Below are 15,866 nucleotides of genomic sequence, written 5' to 3'. Positions count from 1 at the left end.
TGCATTCCTGGCTTCACTGTTCATTACATAAACAGCCAAACTAAGACCGGTTTATTAAAGTGGTAGTAATAATATAGGTTGTTCCACATTTACCACTCATGCCTTTTGCAGTTCGTATGAATTCCGCAAGAGGTCTACCTTTCACCATGATGTGTATGCACATTGGCCTTCAAGCAGATACAGGGTGGCATAGATCCTGTCAATCTACATGTACATGTTCCAACAGCAGAAGGCGTTGGAAGATTCCATTGCTGCATGGGGCCGGGATGTGTGGTGAAGCCATCTGCTGCATTTGCTCCCGAGCAAATGTCGGCCTTTCTAGTTATATTGTCGTTTTTTTTTTTTTTTGCTTGTAAGGTAACTATAGCTATTTGCCTAACAACACTTATATACGTTACCCCGGATCGTAGGAAACCTATTCAAGTACAAGGTGGCAGTACTCCTTTCGGAGAGCCAATAAAATATCGTTAGGGGTGATAAATTATTATCACACAATTGGCAAACCAAGAGCTAAAGACGTGGTCTCCCTAGCTACCACCGACTTGACTTTTAGAGCGACTTGCGTCAACAACAAGTGTTACTGATTTTGTGTAGACGTAAAACGCGCAGCGCTGAGACAAGATGAACAAAATTCTAGCGTTCGGAATCGGCAGCTCTGTTATCGGGATGGTTTTGTTCGTGGTGGGGATAGTTACCCCCGGTTGGGCGTCCGCTGAAGGACTTGGGGTGAAAAGTGAAACGGGACTGTGGCAGGTTTGTGACACAGCCTTGGGGGCGAAGGTCTGCACAGCCTACAGTAAGTTTGATATTCATTCCTAACTAATCTCCAACTAGTAGATATTTCGGTGGCCGAAGACAGAATCAAATTGGCCACCCAGTATCCATTAGCCACGTGCCTTACTGTCATGATCACTGTCACAAACTTCGGATAGTTTTCTTTTAGTATTGCTAGTAATTGAATTAACTCAGTTAGATTTGTACTTTTAGTTTGGTACACGTATCCACCCTTATTCGCCATGAAAAACTTCGTTCCACGTGCCTTGTTGTCACTCCACGTGCCTTGCTGTCACAAACGTCGGACCGTTTTCTTCTTTTCCACAATACAGTACCCTATCACTTTACAACAATACATCATCAGGTCGGGGGTGGTTCCCGGTCCCAGACTCTCTCCCTCCAGTCTATTCTGTCCGTCATGGCACTCGCCAGGTACTCCTTTGGTAGTCCCACATCGGCAGCCAGCTGGTCTATATACGTCATGCGAGGACGCCTAGGTTTAACCCTATCTAGACCGGGCTTTTTTGGGCTTGGTGGGACCGGGGGGGGGGCTCATTCGGCCCCCCCCCTCAGAACTCGAGAACGGTATATCGTAGGACCACCAAATTTTCAGAGGATGATGTACTAGTAAAAATTTATCATACGTACAATTTTATGTCGTTGTGACGTAATATGACGTCATTATGGCGTCATTAATGTGATTTTATTGGCCAAAACCGTCTAGATAGGTTATTCCCTGAAAACTAAACAGTATACGACATAACTTTACCAAAAGTGTTTATGACAGAATATTAGGATGTACTAAGTCTTATGTTGCCCATAGCAACACCGGTGACGTCATAAAATGACGTCATGCATATATTACATATCCGCCATCTTGGATCATCAATCTTGAATTTTGAAAAAGTTTTTTTTCAGGATGAAACCTAAAATACATTGTAAACAGACTAAAGACATTCATATGAACCTTTTTTGTAAAAAAATGGGAGTATTGATGAAATTTTAAGGAAAATAAGCTGCATTTACCTGATCTAATGATATGGTCCGCCATCTTGGATTTTGGCCAATGACGTCATCAAATTAGCATAAATTATGCATTTTTAATGATAAAATTTACATATAATTATATGTGATGTTATTAATGTTAGAAACAATGTGTAACTTGACATAAACCCATAAAATTCTGTTGTTTAAATGGAAATAATTAAATTTGGCAAAAAATGCCTGTCAGAAACCCGTTGCCATGGCAACAAGAAAAATCATAATCTTATTCCACTTATACAGATTTGTTGCCAACAATATTTTAGGAAAAGTCACCAAATTTGGCGGTTCTAGCTTTAGCCGTTCAGACGCTAGGTGACATCAAAGTTGCCGCGGGCACTTTAAGCCCCCCCCCCCGGTCTAGATAGGGTTAAAAGTCTGCCCACAACAATACACAATCGTAATATTTGTTTTCTATAGATATCGGTCAGCTTTCCAGTACTTTCAACGCCACCCGTGCCTTCGCCGTGATCGGAGCATCACTGGTCTTGACCGGCGTGGCTGGAACCTGCTTCTCCATGAAAAAGAACTCCAAAAAAAAACAGGAAGGTCGGCGGTTGCCTGATCATTGCTGCAGGTATCAAATTTGAATCATACGTATTTGTAAAAAATCTCAAATCGCCATCTTTACCAGTGAAAATGTGGCGACGTCGATTCAGGGCGTCTCGACCTCTTTCGGCTACTCCTTCTACCTGATCTGGGTCCAGGCGTTCTTCACGATCGGGGGAGGTGGAGCCATCATCGTCGCCGGGCATAGGGACGTGGAGCTCGAGGCTCAGACATCTTAGCTTTGGTCCTCAATGGAGTCCACCAGCTTTAAAGGCATCCAATGCAATTTCAGGGCGGCAAAATGAAAAAATATTCTGCATGAGTAAATCTGTCTGATATTGACATTCAATGTCATTTTCTTAGCACATTTTTCAGTCATCATTTTGAATTCATAGCTGAAGCGATTGAAATAGTCCCAAAACAAGCTACGTGAGGAGTTTCCTTATGTTTGGGGTACCACCCATAAATAGGTAGATACAGCCTAGTAGGCTACGGTACGAAATAAGAAAGCTATTTTCGTCAGCGACATCGCATTTTTGCCTCAAGATATGTGGTTCCGTTGATTCAACGTTACTACATTAAAAGAATGACAAGCAATTGACTTTAGAAATCCAGTTTTGCCGGCCTGAAGTGAAGCGTTTAAGCTTTAAAACGGTTGTCTACGCAGCTTTTGCATCTTAGCGTGTCAACAACAACAAGTAGAAGTATTGAGATAGAATAGTTCGAGATCATCTTCACTTTTCTTCAAGAAAGCAATGCTTACGTTTTTGTTGCTTTGTTCACACACTTTATGCAATTGCACATTATAAAACAATAATGTTTAATGAGGTTGCGGGTGTTCGCAAATAAAGATGGACTCTCAAACCTGCTTCCTAGTGTGACTTGCTGTCAAATTTGACTCAAATGTAACTCAAATTCGATTCGATTCGTATAGAAAGAGGAAGTGAATAGAAAACTATGTGTCCATGATCAGAGTTTTAAACAATATAAATGTTTATAAAATGCAAGGCCTTAAACAACAACGTCGCCCTGCGGTTTAGATGTAAACTACAGAGCTGCCCGACGTCCTCGGCGTAGAGACTAGAGTGCCGTCATTTGCTGTCTTAGTTACACACATAGCCACAGTTTTACTAGCTTGGCTACCAAACTTTATGTAGCTGCCTCTAAAAGAAAGAGACTGCTAAATTAGATTTGGTAACCAGGCTACAGTTTTTCCACCGTCAAAAAGCTAGATGACATATTCTAAGAATGACATTTTGCTGCGTCCTTTGACCAAGGGCACAATGTCCCTGATTTGACTAACTTACGGCCTGTGTTGAAAATCTTACGACACGCCCATCTTTTATTTACACTGTCAGAAACGCACACGCGTCTCCGGACCTTGAAACCAGCCAATCCTAGTAGTTTTGGCGCCTAAAACAAACGGCAAACACACCTACGCGTTTGGGCGTGTCTTACTTAGTCTAGTGTTAACAGAAAATCTTTTTGATAAGCCTGAAGCAATCCTACGTGAAGGTTTCTAGTTTTCCTCGGTTTGCAAACGTACTAAGGGTACATTTTCACGATGAATAACCGGCTTGTAGGAGGTTTGGCCAGCTCAGGTATTGGCTTGCTGTTGTATATCGTGGGGATAGCGACAACAGCTTGGCTGTCGAACGCAGGAGCGGAGAGCGGGTTGTGGCAGACTTGTACTAAGGGCGCCATCCGGATTTGCGCCTCGTACGGTACGTATTCGTTCATTCTATCGTCCATTCATTCATTCATTTGTACATTTCAACGTTCATTCTTCATGTGGTGGTATTGATAAATACATTTGTATCTGGATCAATTCTTACAGCAATAGCTAAAGATTTATTTGTTATTCTTGCGAAAAGTATATACGGGAAAGCGAAAAATGGCTAAACAAGACTTCACTAGACCTTCCTGCAGAAGGGTGATACAGGATGTAGTTAAGATTTAAAAAAAACAGGACACGATGACAACGGTCGAGCAGTTAATGTATTTTTTGTGCTGTTAAATTCACTCCTCCTAGACAGGAACATATCCCTGTAATACATTATGTATCAAGAGGAACATACATGTATCCCTGTAATAAGTGTAATATCAAGAAGAACATACCCCTGTACTACATTATGTATCAAGAGGAACATACATGTACATGTATCCCTGTAATATCAAGAGCCGTGCTCTACCCAGAAACATGCTCAAGCACGGTTCTGGATAGTTCACGTGTATCCAGAGCCGTGCTTTACGCAAATGCACGTTCTTGGATACGCGGAGACTATCCAGAACCGTGCCTGGTCATAACCCTAACCCATTCAGGCATATAACTAGACAGGTGCGGTTCTCGATACAATACTGTCCCATAACCACAACCACTGCTTGCCACATTTGAGGACGTTTTGTTTGCTCCTTATTAAAATTTAACTTAAAAACATCTGTGTCCTATAGGCCTAGAAAAATGCAACTTGCAATCTACAAGTAACTGCTCATTTTTTCCATTTCTTTACTACTTTCCGAGTCTCTGAAATTGTCTTACTTGAAAACTCGGGGAAAGGGGCACACTTGTAGCAGAGGTTTAGGCTTAGGTGTTGTTTAGGCGTTTTTATCGGGCTTCTTTTTCGCCAACGGAATTGGTGGTAAATAGATATTGTCAGTGGCAATTTGATACAGTCTCGTATCCACCAAAAAACCTGTTCGGAGATTCGAACAAGTCTAGGGCGTGTGTTACGTGCGCGTCTGATCGGAAATGAAACGATAAAAAAGCGCGGGAAAACGGAGAAAAAGAAAGGAGTTGACTCTCAAGGAGGTTTGTCACGAAAAAAACCCACCCGCCCAAAACTCAAACAAAGACGTTGATCTTTCAAAAGGTGCGCCTAACGGAAATGTCAACCAGTCAAAAATGCGAAACTTTGACATCTGGGTGTTTGTCAAATCTTACAAGGATCAAAACGTTACCAGGGTTGGGTCATGAGGGTCCGAGTATTTAATTTGGGTGGAGTGTAGGTGTGTTGTGCATATCTTTACTAGCCACGCCTACGAAACTCTGACGTCACATTGACGTCATTTGATAGACAATGCCGTATTCGGCACACAGTCTGGTATGTGTCAATGGGTGAAAAAAGTTAAGTGAGGTAAAGGTCAAATGGGTTTGGAGGTCTTTGTTAGCTGTAGGCAGTGTCTGTTAGCTGTATAGGGAGTGTCTTTCATTCATGCATCTTTTTGCCTCCCCAAACCGAAGTTAGGTACCCATTTACACCTGGGTGGAGTGAGGAAAGTCGTGTTAAGTGTGTCCAAAAGCTGGTACCTATCGAGTTCTATGCCTGAATGGGTCATGGTTAGGATGGCACGGTTCTGAATACTTTAGTCTCCACGTATCAAAGAGCGATATATTTCGCCCAGGCACGGATTTGGCTACACGTAGACTATCCAGAACTGAGCATGGTTCTGAATGAAGCACGCTTCTGGATACTACACTGTCTTTCCTAAGGACGCAATGGGGAACATAGTTAGTACCTGTGTTGGATCTGAAGTGTTTTGGTTCTATCTTAAGTGTTGCTTCAACAGATTCTTCAAATAACCCGGATATTACTTTGTGACAGCGCAAATACATCTTCAGGGTGGAGACGGCGTTTTATGTTGTAAATCATTATGTTACAACCTCCACCCAGGTGTAAAATACCCATTTTACACCTGGCTTAATTTTGGGAGGTAAAAGGCCGTGGAAGGATAGGGATGGGCTCCACCTTCCAATACCATGCCCTAGACACAGTGTATGAACAACCCATTGCCTCTAAAGCCTGAAAAAGGCTATTGGACTACCCTTACCTGTTACCGAATTTACAAGCTCCAGTTTGGGGTCGTGTGGCGTAGCGAGTGCTCGACTCGAAACCCAGAGGTCCCGAGTTCGAGTCCTGACATACCACCGATCTTGTGCCCTTGGGAAAGGCACTTTATACGCGACTTTCCTCACTTCGCTCAGGTGAAAATGAGTATTGTATTGTCCCCCGTGTTGGTGGCGACATTAATATAAGTTTAAAAAACTTGAGTGTGCCGTCACCACGTCTTGTGATTACATGTTGGAATATAAAAAAAAGACAGTGTATAAACAACGTTAACCCATTGTCCCTACAGCCTGAAAAAACCTATGGGACTACCCTTACCTTTTACCGCATTAAAACCTCCAGTCGTAACATCAAGCACCCCTAAAATTTACAAAGGACAAAACACTGATCAAACAGCCCCACCCATGCCCTTATCTCTGATTATTTGCACATAGCGTTGTTCTGCAACAAGGCGGAATGGATACACCGTTACCTGTCAACCAGCTAGGGTTAGAGTGACACAGGTGTCAAAGTGCACTGTGTTTGCTTGATATCTTACACGTTATAAATTTCACGAGAAAAAAGAGGGGAAAGAGAGATTTCTTGACAAAACAGGACGGGATTAAGTTTTTAAATGGAAAAGTCAGCAATATTTTCTATGGTGATTTTTTGAACGAATTAGATGAACAGGGGGACGTATGAACTTTATTATACTAAGGTCTTAACCAACCCTAAAAAGAACAAGAAATGTAATCTCCAAGTAGTTCCTAGGGTGGAAAAAGACAGTGTCAAATTGACCAGGCAGTATCCATTGGCCAGAGAGGGTCCAATACGCCACCCAATGCTTGGAGATAACAAGACATAGCCATGCCTTTATTAGTGCTAGAGTTAGCAACCAAGATTTGAGGTATTGAAAATTCGTATTTTCCTTAGAATATAATTTCTTCTTAGCCTCTACCAGGCCTTAGGAGGCGGCCGGAAAGAGTAAAAATCGGCCAAATAGAGATAAACGGGAAAGTGTTTTCTCCAGCCGACCAAACTCCCTTGGCATGCTGTCTCTATATTTGGCCGATTTCTACTCTTTCCAGCCTCCTCCAGAAGCCTGGTAGAGGCTAATTTCTTTTATCACCATTTTGACATGAGGTGATTTTACTGTTCTTGCACAGATATTGACTCGTTGAACGGCGCCTACCACGCCTGTCGTTTCTTCGCGGTTGTGGGCGCCCTGCTGCTGGTGGTGGGTATCCTGGCCGGGGTGGTACACGCCGTCAAACACAGCCTCTTTACCCGGGTCAACAAGAAGAGAACTGCCGGTGGGCTCATCGCAGTAGCAGGTAGGGAACCTATACACACATTCAGGACTTTCTCACGACTTGGCTCCCGACTAGTTCCCAACCAAGCTAGGTCGTCGTTGGGTTGGGAGTAGTCTGAAATCCTATTCTATCATGAGTTTGCTCCTCTGATCTCGTCTAAGAATAATATAGCTTTCCCGGGTTTGATTTTACGGCTCGCTACTTTTAAAGCAAGTAAACTAAAGACTCCCAAACTTTTGCAGATGTTTTTTCTCAGGACTAATAAGTCTTAACCATTGCAGAAAATTGGGAGACCATGTTTGGCCATGTGTGGCATTGACTATGACTTTAAGGGTATAGCTCGTAAAAGAGAACTCCAGACAAATTCATAAAACTTGAAGATGTAAAGATCCATAGTTTTTTTAGCGAACTTTTCTTCAATCATACGTTTATTGTTTATGTTTATGTTTATGTTTATGTAGCACATGTTTATGGTTCAAAACCTCCAACTCTTTCCTCAGGTGTATGTGGTCTCATCTGCGCTGCCACCTTTACCGGCTACTACGAGAACAACTCGGTCGGCAGTGTTCCCTACGGCTACTCCTTCTACCTGACCTGGATCCAGGGCCTCTTCACCATCGGCGGGGGGGTCGCCTGCTTCATAGCATAGTGCCCGGATGTAGACGTCATCACACAAGTACCAGGATGTGGACGTCATCCTAAAAGTACCCGGATGTAGACGCCATTGTTGAAAAAGTTGCTACTATTGTTGGTTTTCAGTATCTGGCTAATTATGCTGTTAGTTATTTTGTGATAACGATCTTTGTTTACCAAAACTGCAATTATGAATAGTGTTAAACCAAATAAACTGTGACACTTGAGGTATTGGCCAGAAACGTGTTAAGGTAGCCTAGCTTACAAAAGAAGACTGTTACTATTAGTATTTTATACATCAAGCATATATACCGTTGCATAAAGCTTTTTTTTTCAACAATCAGTCAGTCTTCTGTGTGCTTGTTATTGTTGAATTATAGTATAAAAGTAACAATTATGTATTGATGTCTGATTTTGTAGCACATTTTCGTCATTATTTCATATTTGAAGTGACCTACGCGAGGAGTCCCTTAACTTTTTAGGTACCGCCCATACAGTATAAAAATCCAGATTTGACTCCCTGAACACCGCATTCCATTTTAAGGGTGTGTCCATACGAGAGAATCAAGGTCCAATTCGTTAAGATTGAAAGTAAAACTTGATTTAACTTTATAACAATTAACGTTATAGCTGTCTTAATTCAACCTCACAAAGAATGACAACATGACTCACACCTCGCTACAATCTTTTCCCTGCAACACTTACTTTTTGAACTTCATGTAACATTAAATTTGTCGTTAAAATCCAGTAATTGTATATTTGTACAGTAAAGTATTAAGTACTCTGTCAAATACCAATGAATGCCCCGCAGGCCCGCACGCACGCATTCAGGCATAGATAAATACACACCCACGCAGGAAAGGAATTTAACTAACTGATAAAACCATGCACTTTTTGATGTCAAAATTTTCCCTTTTCTCTTTTTCTAAACGTCGAAATGGATACTAGTATGTTCTCTATAAAAATTGCATCAACCAAAAATACCATTAACATGAAGTGGGGTTTGAAATAACGCTAAACAAAGCTACAAGTACATGTAGTTCTAAGCGTCAATGAAATATCTAAATAGAGGTGAAATGTCAAACCGGCTAGTTCTATCACAATCACACTGCCAAGTTAGTGCCACGCAGGTGACACTCTGTACATACTAGCCGACCTGTGGAACACGGACCCCATTTATTTCATATCCAGTTGCCAAAAAAACTGTCAGGCTTTTTTGACATGATAAAATTTTAAAGGTTAGGTACCAAGTGGGGGGGGGGGTCTGCCAGTTGCTAAGGGACCTGTCCGCAAGGATTAGGTTTGGGTGGGTCTAGAAATTTCGAGTGCATGTTTGTTCGTCCATAGTTACGCCAAGTCAATAACTATACCTCCAGTTTACATCAAAACCGCTTGGTGGCATCCCGTATGTACCGATTTGATGACACATTGAAGCAGAGCAGACGAAATTTGGATTGAAATTTCGGCAGGCCTACGGTCAACATCCCCACCTAGCGGGATGAATACGCCCTGCAGGCATCGGCTGAGCGTCAGTAGTTTGACCTGGACTTTGATAAGGGGGTAGCTTTTGCATTCTGCAAGGTGTAACTCTGAAAAGTATCTTGGCAGAAGAATGTTTGCATAGGACAGGGTTAGTTTTTGTACGGGGTTCAAATTTAGAACTTTCCATTCTAGAGTAGGGGGATGATCGTATAGTCCATTTGATTTGGGGTAGATGTAAAGGATTGATATGTAACTTTCCATTTTGCATGGGAAGGGAGTGAACTATACTGCATTTGTTTGCAGATGTGGCTGCTAGTTCGCTTTGTTACGGCGTTATGTGTGGTCGTGGTCTCGTGGATATTGGTATAGTAACTGTCCTTGGTAACGTTACTGACTACACTGTCCATGCTTAACATCCTTACAACATTATATAATCCACACTACTTAAGAAAGAAGAATGGGATCCAGCGTAAGGCCTTGCTCTTTTTTGTTTTATAAAAGAAGGGATAAGATTTGGGCACTTTTCAACTGTAGATGTTCATGCCTCACCCTTAACGTTAATGTTTTGAATGAAACAGCATCATGCAAATACAGATGAAAGAAGTCCATACATAAAGAGAGACATAGAAATGCAGAAAATACTACTTAAGAACGAAAAACCAAGCCTTATGCCTCCTTGGAGATAGATCCAACCGACAGTTTATGTTTACAGACAACACGTCCACCAATAAAACAGTGGGTACACAGCACCATCTATACTACTTTTATTAAAGTCACGCGAGAAAACGCGAGATCCGTGCAGCCTGTTGTCAGCGGAAAGGCGGAAACCAGATCCTCGGGGCCGGGGCGTCAGGAACGGACGCTTGTTTTCTGCTCTTACACCCCAAACAAACGCCGTTTAACCGTCCTCTCAACTCCACTTCACCCAACAGACGCGCACAAGGTGAGAACAATTCCACCCTTCTGGTAAAGACGTAGAATCACGCCACAAACCTACCCGTTTTTGGGAGAGATTTTTAAGAGGAGTGGGAGGGGGCGGTTGTCCTATATATGACACTTTCTCATTCCTAAAATTGCTGGCGATCTGGACTGGTACAGGCGACTTTATGTCGGTATCTCCCGTTACCCTTTGGTTCAGGGTGAAAGTCACTGTATGGACAGGCATCCTGTTTTTAGTTCAGTCCTTCTTTCATCTCTGTTGTCATGTACACGCCCAGTTGAAGTTCAAAGTTTTCGGTTTGTATCGGAGCCAAAACCTAAAACATATCAGACACAGAGAGTTTTAACTCGTTTTTGCATGATGATCTATATTCATACCAGCCTGTAAGTCTTATTGTATTGTAATTTGTGTATTTTAGAGAAATCAAGTGTTACCAACAGCTTGTTTACTATGGCAGAATTATTTTTGACACGTAGCCATAACCTCACCCCCCTCCCACCCCATAAAGAACGCCTGCAAAATATATTAGTTTCAGCAGACGTTTATTTTTACATTTGGAACGTGAGTTGTCTGCAAAACAGGCTGTTTTTTGGTATCAAGTAACGGATTTGTTGCGATCCTACAGAATGTCATTGCGTGTACTTGTACTTGAGCATTGCCAAACCTAAAATGTTGTTTCCAATGTTTTTCTTTGCTGGGATGTAAATCATGTCATGCAATTAACAGTTACATGTTATAAGTTGACAGCAGAACTTTATTGCACAACACGGTATATGCAACTATTTTAATTGTTACAGATAATTTTTCAATCATTACGTAAGGTCTAAAATTATGTTCAGGCCACACAAATTTTATTGCATGTTTAAGGTACATGTAATATGCAATTTGAATTTAATATTATGTGTAATGTTAGAAATACAGTTTTGGTACTCAAAATTATACATAGATGTAATTAATGATATTCTTAACCATGAAAAATGTTTTTGTGTTGTTAACTGGTAAATAAGGTTTTATTAATATTATTCATTATGATTGTGATAAAATCAGTTGTCTAATTAAAGCAAAATATTTTTTCTAATATCACTTGATATCACTGAAAACGGAATATTTGCATACTCATATTACCCTGCACTGTGTGCTCTTAAGGGTTGTGTACATGTAAAATTTATTACCACCATCATTACTAACACAATGATCTTTTAACCTTGGCTGGAGTGTTGAATTATATATTAGCATGTAGGCACATTTTACAGGCAAATTCAGCTTTCTTTCATACCATGCAATTTCAGGGCATCAAACCAAGAAATACTCTGGATGAGGACATTTTATAAGACATCGGAAGCTTGGCTTAAGGTTATGAATAACAATTAAGAAAGCAACAAGTCACTAGTTGTTACACGGTTCGCAAAGGTCACCGCACAATTCTCGCTTGTCCAAACAACATGGCCGTGACATGAAAAATGTAGGACCCACATTATGAAGGACATGAAAAGGGTCTTTCTTTCAATTTGTGGAGGCAACACAGAAGTCAGTTGTCCTTTTCTGTTTACCATAGATGTGAAGAGAACTGGATTTATTTAACTTTTAGCCCCAGGGGCGTCTGTAGAGGTATTCATCATTATAAGTAGGCTGCCTGTTATTTGTGGACAAGAATGTCCCATGGGAAAAGATAGGAATGAAAATGTTCTGTAGAAAGAGGCCCTTGTGATGTTGTAGGGATGGTTTTGTTGGTTTAGGGATTTAGGGAGTTATTCATCACATGATAAAGAACTATTGTTGGACAAAAAAAAACATTTAGATAGAATCTGGACTTCACATATATCAAGTAATTGGTTGGGTATTCCTCAACAATGATTGATGTTGTCTAGTTGAAAGATAATTTGCAAGTTTTTAAACTCTTTTGCAATCCATAAGTAAATATGTGACTGCAGTTGGTTTTTTGCAGTCAAAACTAACAACATATAATGTTTTGTACACAAAATTTAACACAATTCAACCTTTAATTAAGTAAACCTCTGATGAAAAACTGGAAAAGCTTCAACCATTTCTCAAGCTTGTGGTCCCAAAATACAGGAAAATCTGCCTTTTGTTAGAGAGTTAGAAGTAGGTCAGGTTGTCTATATTATAGGGATGAAGTCGGAGTCTTTCTTTGTGCGTTGATTGATCCTTAAGACCTAGTTTCACGCCAGAGAAGACAAGGACTCGGCAGCCGTTCTTTAAGGAGACATTTGACACCTTGAGAAATGTTAACAATGATGAGTGAAATGCAAATAATACTTGACCTGTATCCCACATCTAAAATGTTCAAAATCCAGTTCTCAAACAAAAATATTATTAGGGTTTTTTTAACCTAAATGTAGGGAACAAAATCATAAATCATATCGAGTTGCTTAAGAGTTAAGTACTGTTTTTTTGGTGTGTCTTTTATTAGTATGTTGTGTGGAAGGATGATATGTGGGTGTGATTACTAGTACATTTACAGGTAAGGTATGATTTTAGTTGTAGTAGCTTGTAGTGGGAGACAGCGGTGAAAGACCCGTGAAGATACCAGTAAATGATAAATTTTCTGTGGAGAAGGATCTATAAAGTCTGAAATTAAAAAGAGTGATAGATTAAACTTAAAAGAATTCCAGTAATGCTACAGATTTACAAAGCTATATTAGTATATATGATGTAAAAAAGACATTAATGGTTTGAGAAGGTTGTAGTATGGAGGCTTGTGTATTTGCAGAAAGTATTTTCAAATTGCAGAACAAAATTTTGACTCTTCTGCAATATTGCAGAGCACTGAAAAAAAGTATTTCCACCACTGGTGGACCACTAGTAAACTGTAAAGACTGACCACTACTGACCATGCAAGGATGACCAGTAAATTGACTTTGAAAATCCAGGTTTACTGCCCTGAAATTACTTTGGGAGCACGTACACATACTAGTAGTTCTCCACATATTTACAATGTCACAAATCATCAGTGTTGTTTACATGCAAGTCTAATGGTGGTTAGAGAGTCAACAGTTTAACAGTACTAGTAACCTCCTTTCTAGTGGGACCACTTGATATTTTTGGCAGCAGAAGAAATATTGTCTCATAATCATAGTTAAACAATTGATATTAATATGAAGTGTGTATATTACAAGTTTGTGTTCAAGATGATACAGTCTCTTTTAAGTATAGTGCTAGATATTCATTGGCAGTATATAACGTTACATATAACTATAAGGGAAAAATGTAGTGTCTGGGCATGAGATACATGTAGATGTAAGTATATTGAAAATCTCTGTATTCGTATTTTGTTTATTCATAGTTGTCAAAATAACAGTACATAATATACAAACTAAACTGAAACAGCCAAGATAATATACAGGAAACAAAAACAGATTGAAAAGTGTCTCTCAGTTCTTAAGACCTACATTTGAAGATCTTAGAAATAAGAGATCTTTGGGACATCTTATTCTTGATCTTAGGTGAAAGAATGTCCCTCTCACAAAAGGCAGAGTGCCCTATTTGTTCTCAGCTGTTTGATCAAGTGGGCTGATCTCCCCTTAGATTTGCACTGTCCACAAAATGGCAGAGTCCAGTCCTTCATGTGAACGCACATGTGTTCTTCTTTGGCATTAGCATTAGGTTGAAATTGTTGGCTTAGGGCTTGAAATTGTATGTGCACATATGCTTTTGTGCACCAGAAATTGTGCACCTAATTTTTGGCTCTACGTACGCCAGGCTAACTGTAGGTGTACCTGGTATATAGATATTTATGTATGGGTTTCGTACACAAAATTAGAAATACGTACTAGTACCTTTGGCTTAGTGCACGTACAATTAGTCAAGTATACATCATATTCTTCATTGTATTTTTACTGCAGTTACTGTACAAAACTGTTTCAACCACAAAGTTATAAAGCACAGGAAACATTTTTTGTCTCCTATAGCAAAATAAAGTCCCTCTGAAAATGATTTGATTTATTGTAACTGGCCACACTAACAGCATTAGTTATATTGATGATGATGATGATGATGATGACAGCAAGCCATAAACCTAATTGTGATCTAGTAAGTAAACAAAGATACATTACCACTATCAGCCTTTTCCCATCTATTCTGAAGTTTTTTTTTTCTTATTGCAAAGTAGATAACTAACCATTGAGTAGTACCTCTAAGTTTAGCTGATTTTCTGCATGCCTGACTGTGTATTGATGACTCAGTAGTGAAGACTCTCTGTCAACATGTCAGGGACAAGAATACAGGTCTTAACTCACTGGGGTGTGTCACAAAACCTGGTACAAACATTCAGCTGAAAATCAGGTCATCTGCTATCTGATTTACAACGAGTTACAAAATCTAGTACACACACAAAAAAAAGTCATAAACAAGCCATTGTATTGTAGTTAGTTATTATTATGTCCTTCAAAATGTCAAGTCTTTTCAGTGGCTCCAGTACTCTTGCATTATACTTACTCAATACTCAAGATATCTATCTTCTATATCTTGTCATTGTAGTTTTAAAAGTAATTTTTCATAAAGAAGTCAGTCATAGTTGGTAGAGGAACTTGCCATATGTGTTGTTTTCATGAGGAACATCTTAGGTTTTCTTTATCTTGTCATGTCTTGACGTTGTTTTGTAAAATGAGATGTCCTTGTTAAGCACTCACGTGTACAGAACAGAGCAAAGCCTCTTGTTTTGGTTAAGGTGCATAGAAGTAGGTAAGCCACACCAATTTGATTTGTTGTTGGTTCTCAGATTTTATTTTTCAAAAATGAAGCGACAGGGAAAAAAACAGGCCTGAGCATGCATTGCTTTAGATAGACCCAAATGTTACGAACCATAAAATCAACATACCAGACTGGTTCAAACAATTTTTAACTTTGATAAACATTTAGTAGTATAATTTCATTATCTGCTGGATTGGTTGTCAAACAAGAACTTAATTCAATTTAGAAGTTTGTTTTTTTCGTTCGCCCGCCCTACGGCGGGCGAACGAAATTGTGTTCGCTTTCCTACATGCTCCTAGGTAGGTACGTTCGTTGGTCCTAATTACGTCATGTTTCTGTTGTCCGAGTCGGGTCATTGTGTCTGCGCTGTCTGCGCTTGGGGTCCCGTATGTACTTGAAGCGCTAAAAATTAAAATTGGGCTACTATAAGATAAAATGTCACCACAGCTCTATGTTTGACAAAATTAAACATTTCAAATATAATTTTACGTCAAAATGTCGCCCACGTGAGCCATAAACTGACAAAAGCCACACATTGCTCATCGTTGCATATATTATGTTAATAAGCCAGCAAGATCTGGCAGTGGCAGTACGGCCTGT

General features: G+C 40.0%; 3 protein-coding genes across 3 annotated transcripts in view; all 3 read left to right on the top strand.

Annotated features, from left to right (window-relative positions):
* Positions 1-564: 564 nt before the first annotated feature.
* LOC109468394 lies at positions 565-3,176 on the top strand. The gene is made up of 3 exons (XM_019766644.1): positions 565-796; positions 2,236-2,392; positions 2,435-3,176. Exons 1-3 carry the CDS (start codon positions 622-624, stop codon positions 2,601-2,603), a joined length of 501 nt encoding a protein of 166 aa, XP_019622203.1. The 5' UTR covers positions 565-621; the 3' UTR covers positions 2,604-3,176.
* A 602-nt stretch (positions 3,177-3,778) lies between these two features.
* LOC109468641 lies at positions 3,779-8,477 on the top strand. Its single transcript, XM_019766959.1, has 3 exons — positions 3,779-4,088; positions 7,355-7,522; positions 8,002-8,477. The coding sequence occupies exons 1-3, from the start codon at positions 3,929-3,931 to the stop codon at positions 8,148-8,150; spliced, it is 477 nt and encodes a 158-aa protein (XP_019622518.1). The 5' UTR covers positions 3,779-3,928; the 3' UTR covers positions 8,151-8,477.
* Positions 8,478-10,389: 1,912 nt separating this feature from the next.
* Positions 10,390-15,866, top strand: part of LOC109468600 (tropomodulin-1-like) — a 28,629-nt gene continuing 23,152 nt past the window's right edge. Inside the window, exon 1 of the mRNA XM_019766911.1 lies at positions 10,390-10,559. The gene's annotated coding sequence lies outside the window, so the exon portion shown is untranslated. The remainder of the gene's footprint in view (positions 10,560-15,866) is intronic.

This window comes from Branchiostoma belcheri, unplaced genomic scaffold (genome assembly GCF_001625305.1).
Source record: "Branchiostoma belcheri isolate BF01 breed outbred unplaced genomic scaffold, Haploidv18h27 scaffold2, whole genome shotgun sequence".
Classification (NCBI taxonomy): domain Eukaryota; kingdom Metazoa; phylum Chordata; class Leptocardii; order Amphioxiformes; family Branchiostomatidae; genus Branchiostoma; species Branchiostoma belcheri.
Note: the sequence above shows the minus strand (reverse complement) of the source record. Positions and strands in the feature narration are given on the sequence as shown.

Bases quoted from the DNA above. Each gene is read 5' to 3' on its own strand.
- LOC109468641 (XM_019766959.1), top strand. From the start codon at position 3,929: ATGAATAACCGGCTTGTAGGAGGTTTGGCCAGCTCAGGTATTGGCTTG. The intron at 4,089-7,354 runs GTACGTATTCGT...GTTCTTGCACAG, and splicing joins CCGGATTTGCGCCTCGTACG to ATATTGACTCGTTGAACGGC. The intron at 7,523-8,001 runs GTAGGGAACCTA...CTCTTTCCTCAG, and splicing joins TGGGCTCATCGCAGTAGCAG to GTGTATGTGGTCTCATCTGC.
- LOC109468394 (XM_019766644.1), top strand. From the start codon at position 622: ATGAACAAAATTCTAGCGTTCGGAATCGGCAGCTCTGTTATCGGGATG. The intron at 797-2,235 runs GTAAGTTTGATA...TGTTTTCTATAG, and splicing joins GAAGGTCTGCACAGCCTACA to ATATCGGTCAGCTTTCCAGT. The intron at 2,393-2,434 runs GTATCAAATTTG...AAAATCTCAAAT, and splicing joins TTGCCTGATCATTGCTGCAG to CGCCATCTTTACCAGTGAAA.